Source organism: Poecilia reticulata, chromosome 1 (assembly GCF_904066995.2).
Source record: "Poecilia reticulata chromosome 1, P_reticulata-male-v2, whole genome shotgun sequence".
NCBI lineage: Eukaryota > Metazoa > Chordata > Actinopteri > Cyprinodontiformes > Poeciliidae > Poecilia > Poecilia reticulata.
Genome location: NC_088830.1, coordinates 2,480,556 through 2,499,051, shown reverse-complemented (window position 1 = coordinate 2,499,051; position 18,496 = coordinate 2,480,556). Strand labels below are relative to the sequence as shown.

The window sequence follows — 18,496 nt, the reverse complement described above, 5'->3', positions numbered from 1 at the left end:
GAATGTTAGGCTTTTTAAAGTAATCTTCTGCCGGCTTGCTGAGCGCAGGAGGTTGCCACGGCAACGGGAGTGCTTAAATGACAAAGAGAGACGGAGAATAAAAAGGTGAGAGTGGTTTTGAGTTGATCACCTGTTCGGTTGTTTTGCCTGTGTTTACCTTTGCTGTGGCGCTTTACAGCCGCTGTAGTTTCTGAACGTTCAATTAATGACAAACTTGGACTAATTACCCAGAAAGCACAGAGTGATTGAAACAACATTGAATCAACGTTGAACGCTGACATTGAAACAACATTGAAAGTGGTCGGTGACTTGTATGTTGAATCAACGTTAAAGGCTACCCTCTGAGCATGATTGTTTGTTTCTGTATCTGTGAACTGCAACATTGTCTAGGATGTGTCAGACCTCTCGCCTGACAGATGACACTGTCTGTGACCCCACCAATGAACCTCCACCCAAACCTCTAGTATTCAGAAGGTAAAAAAGTGAATTTGGAAAATAAATTGTCTGAACAAATTATATAAATCCAGTGACGCCCACTGTTGGCTTTTAGTGTAACGTTTCCTTAAGGTTCATTTCAACAGTATCTGCCCTGAATCTTTGTCCTATGTTGACTTAATGTCAGGAGCTTTCAACATTTATTTCAATCACTTAGCTCTGGTCTGTTGCATCACCAGTGAGGTTAAAGTACACTGTAGATTTGGCAAATAAACTCTGCTGACGTTTGTTGCACCTCCTAAACACTAGATGTGTCACTGACACCTTGTCAACTGATGTTTGTCCATTCTGTAGGACACAATGTCCCTGAAAGAAAAAAAAAGTTTTGTTTTGTTTCTTTTACGTTGTTTTTAGCGCACACAAATGATAGAGTACTTAATAAATTAAAATAAAAGTTGTTCATTTACATTATATTCATTTAGCCACAAAAGTAAAGTGACTACCCAGAAAGCACAGAATGATTGAAACAACATTGAATCAATGTCAGCCAGAAACATTGAATCAACGTTGAACGCTGACATTGAAACAACATTGAAAGTGGTCGGTGACTTGTATGTTGAATCAACGTTAGGGTTTCAACCATAACTGACATATCAATGTTGATTCAACCATCATTTGCATGTCAATTTACATGCATATTTCTGGTGATATTGCATTGAATCAGTTAGGAATCAACATTGATTCAACCTTCATCTGAATGTGGTTCTGCACACATATTTCTGTTTATTTTACATTAATTCAATGTTGATTCGACACTCTGTGGATCTGCATGCATATTTGTGTTGATTCTACATTGAATCAGTCAGGAATCAACATTGATTCAACCTTCATCTGAATGTGGTTCTGCACACATATTTCTGTTTATTTTACATTAATTCAATGTTGATTCGACACTCTGTGGATCTGCATGCATATTTGTGTTGATTCTACATTGAATCAGTCAGGAATCAATGCTGATTCAACCTTCATCTGAATGGGGATCTACATGCAGATTTGGGTTGATTTCATATTGAATGAAAGCTAAGGATTTATGGACATTTTTAGGTCTGATAGGTCTACATAACATACCACTAAAAGTTTCTTCACTGGTGTTAAACACTATATTATTGGCAGATCATGAGTAAACTGTACAAAAGTTTAAAAATGACAACATATAACATTTTATTTAAGAAAAGAAGGACAGATCTTTAAACATATTTGACTCCTTTTTGACTGTCAGAATAACAGTCTATTGTCCACAGAAGAACAGAGTCCATGAGGTTAAGCTTTGTACTGTATGAACCAGGGAAACGGTACAAGTTGTGGTAACCCCAGTTTCACTCTGGTTGGCGTCACTTTGATTCCTTGTGATGTCTTCCTCTCGTTCTGGCGTGTAATGAAGCCACTTCTTGACAGTTTTACTGCTGTCCTCAAGAGTCAGCTTTTGGTCAAACTGCAGAGCAACGGCTGAAAAACACAAAAATAAAAGTGAGGAAGGTGCCGGTTAGAAATATGATAAACATTTGAAAAGTTCTGAAAAACATTGAAAGATTAAACAGTGTACTGGTTACAGGTCTGAGAACAAATACAAACCATATAGTTCCCCATGTACACTCACTGTTAATTTTTATCTTAATCTTTCATTAATATTTATCTTAATGTTTACTTATACAACTACATTTACCTATGAAGCTGCAGTCTAGTGTAGTATTTCTGATGCTGCACTCATGTTAAAATGAGGGAATCAATATTTAAAATTAAGGCTGCTTATCAGAAAACCTAAACCACAACCAAAGTATTTATTTTCTATAAATGATTGCACTGAGTATGATTCTGAAAAGCTTAATTTTTTCCTCTTCTCCAACAATGATAAGTCCACAACGATTTCATGAAAAGGAGATGGATGGACCAGTGATAAAGGAACTGTTTAAATCAAAATCTTTCACATCGCTTTTTATCTCCCACCCAAAGGACTTTAAAGTCTTTTTCCCCTTTTCCCAACTAGGTTTTAAAATTTCTTGACATGGATGGTTTTCATAATGACCCTTTAAATAACTCCAGAAAGATAATCTTAAATGTAATCTCCTAAGGTAAAGTGATAATTCCCCCATTTCAACTAGCAAAGCTGAAATTGGAGTTGTTCTGATGGCTCCTGTACACAACCTAAAGGCTTGATACGGAATAATATAATTTTTTTTAAGAAGCATTTGTGATGCTGATCCAAAGACTAGGCTTCCATAATCTAATACAGATCTTATTAAACCCATATTGTTTCCAACGCTTTCCTCTCAGCGCCCAGCTCTCTCCCCACCAAACACCTCATAACATTTAAAACTCTCTTATATTTATCCACTACTTTTTGACTATGACTAGTCCAAGTGAGTTTTTCATCCATCCACAAACCCAAAAATGTAAAAACTCTTTTAATCTTTCTAAATCTTGTTCATACAAATACAATTTTAAATCATTAGATACTTTCTTCCTAGTGAAAAATAAAATCTTTGTTTTATCTATTGAATTTTTAAAACCCCAATTATATGACCACTCTTCTATACTATATATTGCTTCTTGTAATTTCTTAACTATAAATTTCAAGTTCTTACCTCAAATAATGAACATCCCATTCCATTCTCCAAATTGTCAAACATATCATTAGACATAATAGAGAAAAACAAAGGACTCACAATACTTCCCTGAGGTGTTCCGTTTTCAACAAAATACTTTTCTGACAATTGTTGACCTATTCTTACTTGTATAGATCTATTATGTAAAAAATCTTTTATCCAATTAAACATTGATCCTCTAACCCCCATTTTCCTTAATTTAATTAAAAATCCGTCTTTCCACATTATATCATAGGCTTTTTCTATGTCAAAGAAAACAGCTACCACACTCTCCTTATTAACTTGCCCTTTTCTGATTTCATGTTCTAAACACAAGATAGGATCCATAGTACTTCTACCTCTCCTAAACCCACTTTGAAATTTTGACAAATACCCCTTCTTCTCCACAAAATAACTCAGTCTTTCATGTATCATTCTTTCCATTATTTTTCATATATGTGATGTTAATGCAATAGGCCTATAACTTGTAGGATTTGATTTCTCTTTCACTGGCTTTAAAATTGGAACTATAATTGCTTCCTTCCATGCCACAGGTAAATACACCCTTCCCATATCTTATTAAAGAAATCTAATAATATCTTTTTAGATGAAATACTAAGTTTTTTTAATCATAATATAAGAAATATTGTCTTTTCCTGGAGAAGATTTTTTTGTTTTCCTTAAAGCATTGTTTAATTCAAATGTTGAAAAGGAATTATTCAATAGATCATTATATTCTGTATCTACTTCTAATAGATTAATATTTTCCTTAATTATATAAGCTCTTTTCTTTATTTCTTCTATATTTAAATTATTGCTACTATGAATTTCAACAAATTTCCTACCCAGCATATTTGCTTTCTCCTCCTCATTTGGAGCTATTTCATCTACATTCTTCAGAACTGGATAACCATATTCACTTCTAATTCCATTCATTCATTTAATCATTCCCCAAATTTTTGAAAATTTTCAATCAAATCTTAACCTAAAGGAACTTTTCACTTTGACTATATTTGAAATAATTAAGTTCGATACCACATTTGTTTCCCTGGTAAGCCACCGTGGCTCTGTGGGTAGAGCAGTTGTCTTGTGATCGCAAGGTTGATGGTTCAATTTATAGTTGTTCCACCGTTGACCTCAACCATACATGCAACCTTGGTAATAATAATTCATCATTGAATTAACATATTTTGCCAACAAGCCAACAGCGAAGCAGCTGTGTGGTTGGGCCATCCCACTCATGTAAATGTGGGGGTGGACCGCTCCACTCCTGGTAGTAAGTTGTAGATGTTTTTGTGTCAATATATCCCACGCAAACAGTCAGTGAGAATTGTTATGAACAAGTAAGAAAATGTACAGAAAGGAATCAGCACCAACTATCCTCTACAGTGCTTAATTTAAAACATGCTCAGTAATAAAATGCTCTGACCCAGAGCTCAGATGAGGTGGAGGGGAGGGGAAGGGGTGTGGCAAAACAGCTGACATTGATTCAACATTATTTAACAAACAAATGGCTTCTACCGCGATAATTATGTGAAATTAAATGAATTTTCTAATCTTTAAAAAAAAATAAAAAATAGTTTGGTGCTCTCTGGCATCTGGCTTTGAACTCAGAGTCTGAGGCTTTTCCTCTATTAAACTATTTATTTTTGCCTCTTATTTAGTGGAAATACTGATGTTGTTGAGACTTAATGATAACCTTTTTCAACCTTTATGGCTCCACTGTTGAAAATGAGGAGCTAACATTCACAAATGACATTGAAATAAGCATGGCTCCATTTTGTAGTGGTGCAGTTTGTCGAGCTGTTGCCTTGCAGCAAGAGGCTCTGGGTTCGATTCCCGGCCCGGGTCTTTCTACATAGAGTTTGCATGTTCTCCCTGTGCATGCGTGGGTTTTCTCCGTGTACTCCGGCTTCCTCCCACAGTCCAAAAACATGACTGTCAGGTTAATTGGTCTCTCTAAATTCTCCATAGGTGTGAGTGTGTGATCGTTTGTCCTGTCTGTCTCTGTGTTGCCCTGCAACAAACTGGCGACCTGACAAGGGTGTACCCCGCCTCTCGCCCGGAACGTTAGTTGGAAAGGCACAGCAGCAACCCTCCGGACCCCACAAGGGACAAGTGTGTATAGACAATGGATGGATATCTATCTATCTATCTATCTATCTATCTATCTATCTATCTATCTATCTATCTATCTATCTATCTATCTATCTATCTATCTATCTATCTATCTATCTATCTATCTATCTATCTATCTATCTATCTATCTATCTATAGAGAGAGCTAGATGGATATATCTATATCTACTTTTGCCATAGTACCCCCAAGAATTTAGAACTACTTTCACCCCTGGGTTTACCTGGTTAAATAAAATAAATTATAAATAAAAAAATTAAAACATTTGTTTAAATATTTCACCTCGAAAAAATTTTGCCTACCAACTGTTTCACGAGAGTTAATTCAAGTACTCATTTTAATGCTTAATTGGAGAGATTATCTTTCATAAATAAAAAATATATAGTTTATATGAATGTATAAAAAATGTATTATAATTGGAGATAAATGAATAAATAATTTCTTATATGACCTGTTAAATATCCATTATGAAAATATTTTAGAAAAATCAACAATTGTTCTAAATTGTAGTTAATTAGGAAGTAAATGGGGAAGAATTTTCCTTTTTTAAAAACATTCTGAAAGTTATGATTATCCTTATCTCTTCACATGTACATTAGGTTTTTCTATCACAAAATATCTCAATGAAACACATGTTTTAAATCATCATAAATCAAATGTAGCTACATATAAAAAACCTTTGCACATACCTTTACAATACATTATAATACAAGAGATTTTTGACCAGTAATGGCCACAGATCATTATCTTCTGTCCAAATATGCTGGGGGGTTTTTTCAACCAAATCCAGTTTTGTTTCTTTGTTCTTGTGTAATTTTTGATGTTATTTTTTTATATTTTGTTTTAATTATGTTTTCTTCGTAATGGTGTTGAGGAATATAATTATGTTAATAGTTAAAAGTTATGTTAATTCCATAATGGCACTTTGTGTTTTTGCAAACAGCTTCAATTATGATTATCCACTATGTTTCTATGATCAATAAAATATCTTAGTGTGTTACAAAAGGCTTTTCTAGTTAAGCTGCAGACAGACAGATACAGTCACTGTGAGTTGTAATTATTAACCGTTTTACTAACAGCCTTTATTGCCTTCTATGTATAATTACTATTGAGAGGCAGAGGGGAAAGTTCGATGCCATGTCCCTGTTTGGCCTCAGATCTAGGCTGAAGACAGGGGAAGTCCAAAAGTCTCCCTGAGTAACACTTTTTTATCAAACTGCTTCAACTGTCTTTTTGTCATACTGCATGTGTTTCTGCATCAGACTGTCCTTCAGCTTTTTCAAACCTAAGTCTACATTTTGCACTTTTCCTTCATATTTGTCTGATAAATTTGCAGAGTGTGAAGATGACCAAGGGCGAGCAGGCAGATTCTGATATTGAAGCTTGCTTCCAGGAACCCGGGCCAACTGTTACTTTCACCAGGCTGCATTACTGTATTCAAGAGAAGAAGTTCTGCCGAAAGATAGGTCCTGAAAAACAAATTCTCAAAGATGTAAGGTAAGACCAGATTCTTAACATTTCAGAATGCTAATTTACAAGCCAATGGCACCATTACTCATGTATTTTAATTTATTCTTGTTTTTACATTTTTTCTATTTGTTACTGCTTGCTTGGTGGTTTTACTGTACATCTTGTTTATTTCATCTAGTTTTAAATCATAAAAAATGTCACCCTTAGGCCCTGTAGATAAAAATCCAGGTTAAATCCAGGAACATTCATTGCTGTCAGTCAGGTTTCCGTTCCACCCAAATCTTATACAGATTCAGAGCAAGTAGGAAAATTAATGAAAATTATACTATCCATCCGTCCATCCATTTTCTTACACCGTTATCGAATTGGATAAGCACAAGATATAGGGGTGCCTATATCTTGTCAACGGGAGAGAGGCAGAGGAAAATTATATTATATTATATTATATTATATTATATTATATTATATTATATTATATTATATTATATTATATTATATTATATTATATTATATTATATTATATTATATTATATTATATTATATTGTAATACAATGCTACATAGCATTTAGACATTGTTGATTATAGTGATCTTTTTCTTCCTATCTGTAAAATAAATAACAAAAGGTCTATGTTGCTCATTTTTATTGATTCATTTACCTTTAATGTTTTGTTTTTTTAACAAACACAAGAAGTAGAACTCATCACAAAACTGTCTAATATTTAAACATACTGTAGATGATCTAATTTTAGATAATCAAATTTTATTTAAAATATTAGTTAAAAATATATATTTTTATTCACTTGATGTTTTAAATATTTGCAAGGAAAGGGTAAAAGTGGTTGGGTTACATTCATGTAAATATCACATATTATATGTGATATTTAAAAAAAAGTAATATCACCAAATATTTTTTGATTGTTGTCTGTGAAATTGTAACAATATTAATTAATAAAGTGTACCTTAAAAAAGTAGAACTTGCATATGTTTTGTAGTGGCATCATGAGACCAGGGATGAATGCTATCTTGGGAGCCACAGGAAGTGGTAAAACATCGTAAGAAGTTTTCACTCAAGTACATTGTTACAAATGCATTTCAGTTGTGCATGAATTATAAAAATAAGTTTTATGTTCTGTGCACAGACTTCTAGATGTCATAGCAGGTAGAAAAGATCCAGCTGGACTCCGCCAAGGAACAGTCCAAGTCAACGGCAAAGCTGTCACTTCTGAACTCAGGCTCAGCTCTGCTTATGTGGTACAGGTAGGAAAACACGTGCAAAGTTCCCTACCTAATAACGCTTGTTTTCTGATGTTGTCTTTTTGATTTTGTCTTAGGATGACATCTTGATGGGCACTCTAAGTGTGAGGGAGAACCTTCTCTTCAGTGCCAACCTGCGTCTCAACCCAAAACATTACTCCTCTGCTGATAAACAGGAAAGAGTGAACTCCATCCTGCAAGACCTGGGCCTTGTGGACTGTGCTGACACTAAGGTACGGAGCTCTATTTGCACAAGTAGATTTTGCAACATATAGCTCACTTTAAAATAACATTTGAAATAATACTTCAACATCTTATTGTTCCCTGAAGACTTTTATAGGAATGAAATGATTAATGCAGAGAAATGATTTATGCAGAACAAACTGCATCTTTATGAGTGGATAAATAATATTCTTAGGCAATTCCTAACCCAGGTGTTGTTTGGCTTAACAAATTGTTATCTTTCTTTGCTCTATGATTTGTGATTTTTAATGAGGCTATAAAACCAGAATACAGTTCTTGCCAAAGTTGTTTAGCTATCTAGTTACAGTACTGTAAACAGTCAGTGATAAAAATCAGTACATATAATGAGTGTCAGTGACCTTTATTCATTTTCCAATACAATGGAATCATGCTAAAATTGTTAAAGTAAAAACAACACAATTTGTATTGCTTTGCGAAGCACCTCTATGGGTGCTATGGATCTTATCTGAAAATGTTAAAACTCCTTTGCTGAAAAAATATCGATCCAAATTAAATGGCCAAATTACTTTTTCAGCAAATGGTCAAATTCTGGAAAAATGTCCTGCTAATGACCAAACCATTTTATTCAGTTTGAGAATTTTTGAGAATTTCTTGTAGAGAAGTTGAATCCAGTTCTACATTTGTGTGTTAATTGTGTCTCCTGTTGACCTTTTACTTTTTTAGATATGCACTGGCTGAGAAACTCACACCGTCTGCAGCTGCAGCAGGTGGTGTGGGTATAATATGTTTGTATTCAGATGGTCTGAATACAATTATAACTTCATTTTCAGATGCTTATTTTTAAAATACAGTTAACTTTTCATCCTTTGCATCATTTTGTCATACTTTGTGTTAGTCCAACACATGAGATCCAAAAAAGTTAAAGTTTGACAAAAAAATAAAAAAAATTAAGATCATGGAAACGTTTTATGTTGCTCCGTATCTGCTGACAGTTTTTGAGTGTGTGCATGTGTGTGTGTGTGTACATATGAACACAGATAGGAACTGAGTTTCTGCGAGGCGTGTCAGGAGGGGAGAGGAAAAGGTGCAGCATCGGGATGGAGCTCATAACTTCTCCCTCTCTGTTGTTTCTGGATGAGCCAACAACAGGACTGGATTCCAACACTGCAAACTGCATCATTGGTCTGCTGCACAAGTATGACCAAGTTATAACACATCAACCCATTGACAACACATCCTCACATGCTATAAAACCAATGAGACACTGAAACAGCATGTAGCATTATGTGCAGAAAACAATTTTCTGCTATTTGTACCTGCTACAAAGCAAATGTCCATACGTTTCCTGTTTTGATTTTGTGGTAACACTTCAACATGTGTCCAGACTGTCCAGAAGAGGTAAAACTGTAATCTTCTCCATCCACCAACCACGCTACTCCATCTTCAAGCAGTTTGACCACCTCACTCTGATGCATAAAGGAGAAATTGTGTACGCAGGGGCAGCAGACCATACTCTGGAATATTTTACAGACATTGGTATGTAACATAAACACAAACAAGCAGCGCAAAAGAAAACAAAGTTGTACAAGAATATTGTGTAATTTAAAAAACCTGGCTTGTTTTTATACAGGGTATCAAATTGAGCCTTTTAACAACCCTGCTGATTTCTTCATGGATATCACAAACGGAGAGGCAACATCCAGAAAGCAACCACAGAAAGGTAATTTATTCAAAACATCAAAATTATATTATGCTCACAGCGTATCTAATTGTGAGAAAGAAAATAGAGAAGTCAAACTAATTACTGTATTTTAAACCACCAGTTGCCCCACTATGTTTTTGTGTTATAAAATGTTAAAAGTTGGGGTGCGGTGGTGGCACAGGGATTAAAACACAACCCACATATGGATTCCTTAGTCCTCGATGTTTCTGTCACAGGTTCAAGTCCCGGTCGGATGACCTTTGTCCCCCTTCACATTACCCACTTTCCTGTCCATTCACTATGTAAATGTTAAAAATTGACCAGACATTTTGGAAATAAAACATCAACAATAAAGAAAATACAGCGGCGGACTAAATAAAACAAATTTTTCTGTAGGTTGTGTATGTATAATCAAATCCCAACATCTTTTTAAATAGATAGTTGTCTGATATGCTAAAGATTACTGATATTTTGTTATCCGAAAACTGCAGGTAAAGTGAGCTGAACTTCATATCAAGCTTTATTGTTAAACTGGGTGTGATTAAGACAAGAGAATAATGGAGGTTCATGTATTTTCAGTCAGTTTCAAATGATTTGTGTTGACCCTGCAGTGAAATTATTGATCAAAATGCTCTAAAATCTAGTGACTGATCACTAATAAGATGATGATAAAATATACAAAAAATACCACACTATATTATTTTTTTTAATGCAATTGTACGCAGTAAAGCCTTGGTAGCACTGTTGCCTTGCAGCAAGAAGGTTCTGGATTCGATTCCCGGCCCAAGGTCTTCCTGCATGGATTTTGCATGTTCTCCCTGTGCATTCGTGGGTTTTCTCCAGGTACTCGGTACTTGGACTTCCTCCTACAGTCCAAAAACATGACTGTCAGGTTAATTGGTCTCTCTAAATTATCCGTAGGTGTTAGTGCATGGCTGTTTGTCCTGTCTGTCTCTGTGACAGACTGGCGACCTGTCCAGGGTGTACCCCGCCTCTCGCCCGAAATGTTCACTGGAGATAGGTACCAGAACCCCTTCTGATCCCACTAGGGACAAGTGTGTACAGAGGATGGATGGATGGATGGATGGATGGATGGATGGATGGATGGATGGATGGATGGATGGATGGATGGATGGATGGATGGATGGATGGATGGATGGATGGATGGATGGATGGATGGATGGATGGATGGATGGATGGATGGATGGATGGATGGATGGATGGATTATTTTCCCCTGAAAATTGTGTTTTATTGTTAAAGCAAGCACTCCCTACTCTCTTTAAACACATTTTAAAACAATCTTAAAAAGTAGTTTTAATAGGATAGTGTCTCTGCTCCGGATTGCCTCACAAAACGAGTTTTTTTTAGACATGTATAATTTTTAATATTGTCTGTATGTCTTCTATCTTATAGACAGCTCACCATTGTATTTAGCATTGGTGTTGTATTTTCCCATTGTGTGTGCGCTCTGGATGTTTATAACAGGTCTTTCTTACTGTTGCAAAAGAGAAATTGACTCTAAATGAAACATTCCTAGTAAATTAAAGGATGTATGTATATATTTGTCTTTAACTTAGCACTCATGTCTTTAATTTCTAAGAGGAGGGCAAGAACTGGTTAGCGATGGAGTATCGTGAATCTGGCCTGTACCAGAACGTAATGCAGGAACTGGACCAGGTGAACCAGAGCATTACTGATATGGACAACAGAAAAGAAGAGGCAGCCAGCTACAGCACATCTTTCCTCTATCAGGTCAGCAGATCTGTGTTTGAGAAATGCACCAATGCACAACAGCATCTCTTTTTTTTATTATTCAAAAGACCCACAACCTCAGTTTAATGATTAACAGATGTTCTGTTCTGATCAATTAAGATGTTATGAAAACAAAGTTATGACACGTTATTCACCTGTTATGTGATTGTGCTTCCTTATCTGCTAATTGAACCCAGTCATGGCCATAAAAAGATAATGCTGTTGCATGTGTGAGACAGATGCGTGTGGTGTGTGGAAGAACAGTGCTGAACCTTTTCAGGAACCCGCAGACCTCATACGCCCAGCTGGTTCTCCATATCTTTTTTGCCATTCTGGTGGGATGTATTTACTACCAGATGCCTCTGACTATGCCAGAGGGTTTGCAGAACAGGTATAAACAATGTGCAACCTGCACTTCTGAAGGATCCATTTTAAGTCGCATGTTATGAAAATAAACATGGCTTGGTTTTTTAATTAATTTTATTGTGACTATGAAGTAAGTTTCATGCATGTTTTGGGCGTTAATAGTAAATAAATAAACAGGAAATAATAAAGTTGAGATAATGCCTCACAGGTTTATAAAGTAAAATTGTATTGTTTAAATATTATGAGCACAAAGTAGAAAATTAAACATTTAACTGAATAAATATTAAACCATTATGATGAAATGATGTGTTTGTTTTTCATCTGTCTTGTTAATCAGGAGTGGCGCTTTCTTCTTCCTCATCATAAACATGGTTTTTGGGAATCTTTCTGCTGTCGAACTCTTTATCAACGAAAGGGCAATCTTCATGTAAGCAGCAATAAAATGCACTGAAGCCACAGCATAAAAACATGTTCTTCAAAATAAAGCTGCTATGTCTTAATAGTGCTTAGGGGTATTATTTGTAGCTTTTTTTTTTCTTTCTTTTTTTTTTTTTGCCAAACAATTATCTGATGCTGCTCAGTGATATCCTCCAGGGTAACAGTGGTGTGTCTGTAATATTCTAGTCTGAAATACATAATGTGTGTATGCTGGGTGAGTCACATGGGGGCAGGATTTGATGAGCATTGGCTTCTTCCTGCCCCTTTTCCTACTGAGTATGAAGGTTTCATTTTATGTTTAGGTATTCTTTTTTATTTTTGTCTTGAGACATTTGTTGTTTATAATGCTAAGATTGAAGATTCCAATTAATTCAATCAATAGTTTTGTAAAATATGCTGTCTAGTTACCACATCTACAAACAATTTTATTATCGTTAACATTTTCATTAATTTTCAAAGCAAGCTAAAAATATAAACAAACTCACACTTTAGTTTACAAAAGATCTGGAAAAGATGTCATAAAAATAGTATTTAGGTAATTTTAGTTGAAACTCTTCATTTTATTTCATATTTATTTTTATTATTATTAATCTACAGTCATGAGAACTCCAGTGGATATTACAGGACCTCTGTCTACTTCTTGTCCAAGCTCTTTGCTGATCTCATCCCCAACCGCATCATCCCCATCTTGGTGTTTTCAGCCATCGCCTACTACATGATGGGTAACATACTCACATCTGAGCAACATCTGAGCATACTCACACAGAGTACCTACACCAGTTATTAATCTGTTCACAAATAGTAAATATTTAGAGAGTAAGAATTCATGTTAAAAATCTACTTCTGCAAGTTGTTAATTTGAAACTTTGAGTTTTAAATTAAATGTTTAGGGTTATTAAATGTAGTTTTATTCTACATTTAAATCTTCATTTATATCACATGTGTCAAACTCAAGGCCCGCGGGCCACATGTGGCCCGCCATGTCATTTTATGTGGCCCCCCAGCGTTTTATAGGATCATGATTGACTTAAAATAGGTTTTCAGCACGAATTGACTACAAACTACATCTCCCATAATGCATTCCGATTGTTACCAGCCAACATTATGGCTTCTCGCCACTAGAGAGCAGCAGAGTCACCTCAAGCTGCTTATTGATTTTCCCAGCGAATAAAACTGAGACGTCGACAAGCTAACATCAAAATGTCCAAGAAAAGAAACATCGATTTACAAGACTGTGAATGAAGATGTGTGAGTTGGTGTCAGGGCGGCAGCTAGAACTTTTTTTTGTTATCCGTTATCTTGACCGACAACATAAAAAAAAATCGTTCATGTACTATTTTTATCCGTGAAATTACAACCATATTAACATCGGCTATTAAGTCGCATTTTATGCGGTTTAGTTGATATTCACCGTGAATCCAGATCCCACATTTTTCTCCGTAGTGACAAAAACTTCTGACTGAGGCCTCAGTAACTTTTAATAAAATAAATTAAGCGACTTCACTTAGCATCACTTCACCCGCTGGGGTCTGAACGCATTTCCTCCTCTGCAGAAAAATCTGTGCTAATTCATCAGTCAGTTGGATCTGTCTGGTCCAAACAGATCAACTGAACTCTGAGTGTTTTGCCCTGTGCGCGGTCCGGTTTGCGCTTTTACCAGGATTTTTTGTTGTTGTTTTGCGTTTTTTCGCTTCTCCGAAACGGACAGATGTTACGTCTGCAGCTCCTCCAGAACGCCGCTCTCCTGGGTAATGTGCACCGAGAAGGCTCCATTTGTTAAATCTTCTGGATGAGTTACTTCCAGCGGTTTTTAATTCTTCGCAGCCGCGTCCGCAGTGGTTGAGCAGCGGACTGCGCATGTTACGTCTAACTAACTTCTGCGTCGTCATTTATTTCCTCAAGATAAATTACCGGCTCCTCAAACGGATTAACACAACGTTGCATTCTCTTTAGTTTTATCTAGTCTGTAATGGAGACTTGAATTTAACGCGCCATTTCAACCAAAGGTTTTGAATGCGCTTCCTAACCAGACGCTCCAAAGCGTTATTTAACAATATGAGGTGTTTAATCTATTTTTAACATTGTATTTTCATACATTTATGCTAGGGCTGCCCAAGTCTAGTTTTCCAGAGCTACCATCTGCAACTTTAGGTGTTCTTTCTCCATCACACCTGGATCATTGACTCATTATAAGCCTCTAGAACTGAGTTGCTGCTGATGAGGGAAGTCAACCTTTTGTCTGGGGTGTTTTAGCAGGGATGCATGTAAAAGTTGCAGTCTGGAGAACTGGACCTGGGCACTCCTGATTTGTACCGTCAATGTGGCCCGTTGAGGGAGGCCAATATGCTGAAGTGGCCCTCGGTGAAATTGAGTTTGACACCCCTGATTTATATGGATTCAGTCATAGCAAAACGTTTTACCAGTGAAAATGTTTTGTGTTGTTGTTTTAGCATTTATGTTAATTTTATAAAACACTTTTTAGTGTTTTCTTAAAATACTCAGTCTTTTACTGTAGATCCTTCTTGTTCAAAACTTTTATCAGTGTTTGTCTTCTTTTCTTCAAACAAAATGATTTTCCAGGTGTCTAAAAGAATAAAGAAGAGATCATTGCAGAATTTACATTTCACCAGTCATCTGTTGACTCTTCCTGCTGTTCCTGGAGAATTTCAGTTTGTCCTTTTAAGTGTCTGTCTAGCAGAGAAGTGGATTCTTTGTTATCTTCCCTTTTAGATGCTGGTGTGTTAAAAGCCTCTGATCACCTCACACCCTCACTCACCTGCTTTCAAAACGTTCAGCCCTGCGCTGGTGGGAATTCTGAAACAGTCCTCAGAGGGACATGCTCCAAGATCAGCTGGACAATCTTGAATGTCTTGAAAAATGTTCACTGCATCTAAACTTCTCACATTGTGTTGAACAGAATAGACACGGACCTGTTTGTTGTAAGCACCTTTCTGTCAATGTAACCCCCATTAACACAAGGAGAGTGATGTAAGCACATGTCCCTCCGTGACTGCAGACTGCAATCACTTTGCAAATTTCATTTTGTATGACTTCATCTGGACTCTATCACAGTCACCCGTACATTTCATATGACTACACAAAAATGCAATTAACTGTTCATTTTGAACCAGGGTAAAATAAAATAATTTTTTAAATGAGATAAGATGCTTAGTTATAGTTGTTTACAATAAATGGATCTAATCACGTTTTACTGTCATTTATAAAATTCTGTTTGGTTTGTAGCAGAACCTGCATGTTTACCTGCTCTTGTCTGTTTTCAGCGTTGAAGCCAGCTTTTGTGGCCTTCCTCTGCTTTTCCCTGACCATGTCTCTGGTCAGCTTGGCAGGAGTCAGCCTTGCTTTCCTGGTCTCCGCCAGCGTATCTACATTTGCAATGGCTAACATCCTGATTGCCCTCCCGTTTGTCTTCATGATGGTATGATTCCAGGACATATGCACTGAAATGTTCAAGATACCTATTAACATTGATTTCAGAACATTGTACGATTGATTTTTCTTCTTTGGCACTCCTGACCTTATCTCGTCCTTTTTCTGTTGTAGGTTTTTGGTGGTTTTCTCGTCAATCTCAACTCCATGCTGAGTTGGTTGTCTTGGTTGAAATGGATCAGTATTTTCAGTTATGGGCTAAATGTAAGATATAGTGTTTTTCAAAAATATTCCTACTCCTTGACATTTTTCACTCATTACAGCTACAGACTTTGGTGTATTTTATTGATTTAATTTATTAGACTAGCACCAAATAATGCATAGCTGTGACGCATAAGAAAAACACATTGTTTCAAACAGTTTTTACAAATAGAAAATCTGAAAAGTGTGCCCCGCATATGCATAGCAGCGCCCCACCCAGTCAATACTTAGTAGGATCACCTTTTCCTGCAAATACACCATTTAGAGTGAATCTCTACCAGCTTAAATACTGACATTCAAAAAACTCAGTCAAATCAAAAATTCCCATTCTTACCCCAAATTATCAATTTTATATATATCTAGACTTTTAATCAAATTAATATGATGTGTAAATATATCACCACCGTGTTTTACAGTGGAGATTGTTCAGGATGAAAGAGCCAGATGATTAGCCTTACCAGTGTGGAGAGGCTCTTTTCTTGTTCACATGTTGTAAACAAAGAGCATTCTTCTTTGCAAGACTGACCACTTTTCTACTTACATTGACAACTCAAAGCTCTATCGTAAAGCTCCATTCACCCAGTCACTCTCATAAACACACACATTCCTATTCAGAGATCTGTGGATATTTTAGAGTTAAGTGTCTTGCCCAAGGGCACAGTGACATGACGGGAGAAAGCTGGAATCGAAACCGCAACTTTCCAATTACAGAGCAGCTACTTTCCCCACTGAACCACTGATGTCCATAAACTCGCTGCAAGACTTCAGGCAGTCTATAGTTAAACAGAGACTGAGAGTGAACTGTGCACAGACACACTCAACTTACTAATCAGGCTACTTCCTAAATGGGAATGGGGGCTGAGGACAGATGCATACAGCAGTTTACAGATTTAATTTGTTCATAATGCTAAAAAAATGCATCCATTTTCTTTCACGTTACAATGATGCATTACTTTGTGTAGGTCTACATCACTAAGTAACAACAAAATACTTTGAAGCTTGTGGTTATAATGTGAAAAATCACACTTTAACCGTATGCAGTAAAGATACTAAACAAACAAAAGGTGTTTAAGGGAAGAATTATTACATCACTGTAATAATTCAACCCGACCATTTTGTCTTTCCTAGGCTGTATACATCAACGAGATGAAAGGTCAGATTTTCTACAGCAACAATACCATGTGAGTTTGAATGCAATGGTTCGATTGCAACCCACAGTAACATCCTGTCAGTGAAAACAATGTTCTCTTCCCTGTGCTGTAGAGTCCCAGGAGAGGTATTTCTGGAAAGCATGGACATTGACTACTCTGTGTGGGGCTTCTGGCAGAATCACGTGGCTCTGCTGGGAATCATTTCTGTCTGCTTGGCGCTTTCTTATGTGCAGCTGCTGCGAATCAACCGATGGAAGTGATGCCAACCTATCTGTTCGTTGATATTTATTGGGATTTTTACCAGATAGAGAAAATTGTTTTAAGTTTATTCTATAATATATTTCTTTTGTCTTTAGTTGTTAAAGATTTGGAAAGGAAAATAAATTGATTTGTTTAACAGCTCACATGGTATGTCACACTGAGTGACACACTCACACCAAACACACATGTTGTAACATTTGACTCTGGCTGATAAGCTGACGCTTAGCACACCTGATAGGAAAATGAGGGAGTGACAAGAGGCAAGCCAGCATCTAATTCCTCACAAAGCTGATTACAGGGAGTGAGCTAACATTAGCAGCAAAGAAGAAAATATGTGCATAATCCACACTTTCCCTGCTTTCCTTTTTAATATGAAAACTGCATAAAGCTCTTTAAAATAATAGTTAGTAAATCCATGTGATGAGCTATTTGCAGATTTTAGTGAAACATATGGCCGGCCAAAGGCACAAACAAACTGTATTGGCTTCTTAGAGCTTGCTTCTGGCTTTGAGGTCCCATAATAACTTGAATTCACTCAGAACAGATTTAAAACAGCATTTGCATATATACTCAGGAAAACCTTTTGAGAAAGTTTGAATCAGAATATGACTGTAATTGAATAACTTCCGCTCTTGAAAAAACATTTCATGTTCACAGGTTTAAGTAAAAATTAAAATACTAGAAACATTCCTAAAAAAAATTGACGAATAATATTATGCCCAAAAGCATAATGATTTTTTTTTTTTTTTTTGTCTGGCTTGTTTGGATCTGTTTGAATGACTTAAATCTATTTTCAGCTGGAACTTATCTGGAAAATGACTGAAAAACATTTGTAGGCTTTTTTTAAGGTACAATATCTTTTCATGTCTGGTTTAAGTTCCTTGGTAACTTTTATATGGATGAGATTGTGTGATTTTATTGAATCTCCTTTTCATCAGTGGCTCAATTAACTTTGTGACCTTCGTTTTGAATATTCTAAACAATGAAATACTGAAACCTCTTATTTTTTAAAGGTCTGTCTAAACTTTATTTTG

The 18,496-nt window shown here is 36.0% G+C and overlaps 1 protein-coding gene across 3 annotated transcripts; it reads left to right on the top strand.

Annotated features, from left to right (window-relative positions):
- abcg2b (ATP-binding cassette, sub-family G (WHITE), member 2b) lies at positions 1–17,605 on the top strand. 3 transcript variants are annotated; one of them, XM_008404895.3, is made up of 16 exons: positions 2–105; positions 6,550–6,710; positions 7,678–7,737; positions 7,825–7,942; positions 8,017–8,172; positions 9,181–9,338; positions 9,528–9,679; positions 9,774–9,863; positions 11,447–11,598; positions 11,838–11,989; positions 12,302–12,391; positions 13,000–13,124; positions 15,684–15,838; positions 15,964–16,053; positions 17,179–17,231; positions 17,314–17,605. In XM_008404895.3, exons 2-16 carry the CDS (start codon positions 6,559–6,561, stop codon positions 17,459–17,461), a joined length of 1,851 nt encoding a protein of 616 aa, XP_008403117.2. In that variant the 5' UTR covers positions 2–105; positions 6,550–6,558; the 3' UTR covers positions 17,462–17,605. The 3 variants fall into 3 exon arrangements, with proteins under 3 accessions (XP_081464998.1, XP_008403117.2, XP_081464966.1); XM_081608840.1 differs by lacking the exon at positions 2–105 and adding an exon at positions 389–474; XM_081608872.1 differs by lacking the exons at positions 15,964–16,053; positions 17,179–17,231; positions 17,314–17,605 and adding an exon at positions 15,133–15,341 and having other exon boundaries at positions 1–105; positions 15,684–15,774.
- Positions 17,606–18,496: the final 891 nt, after the last annotated feature.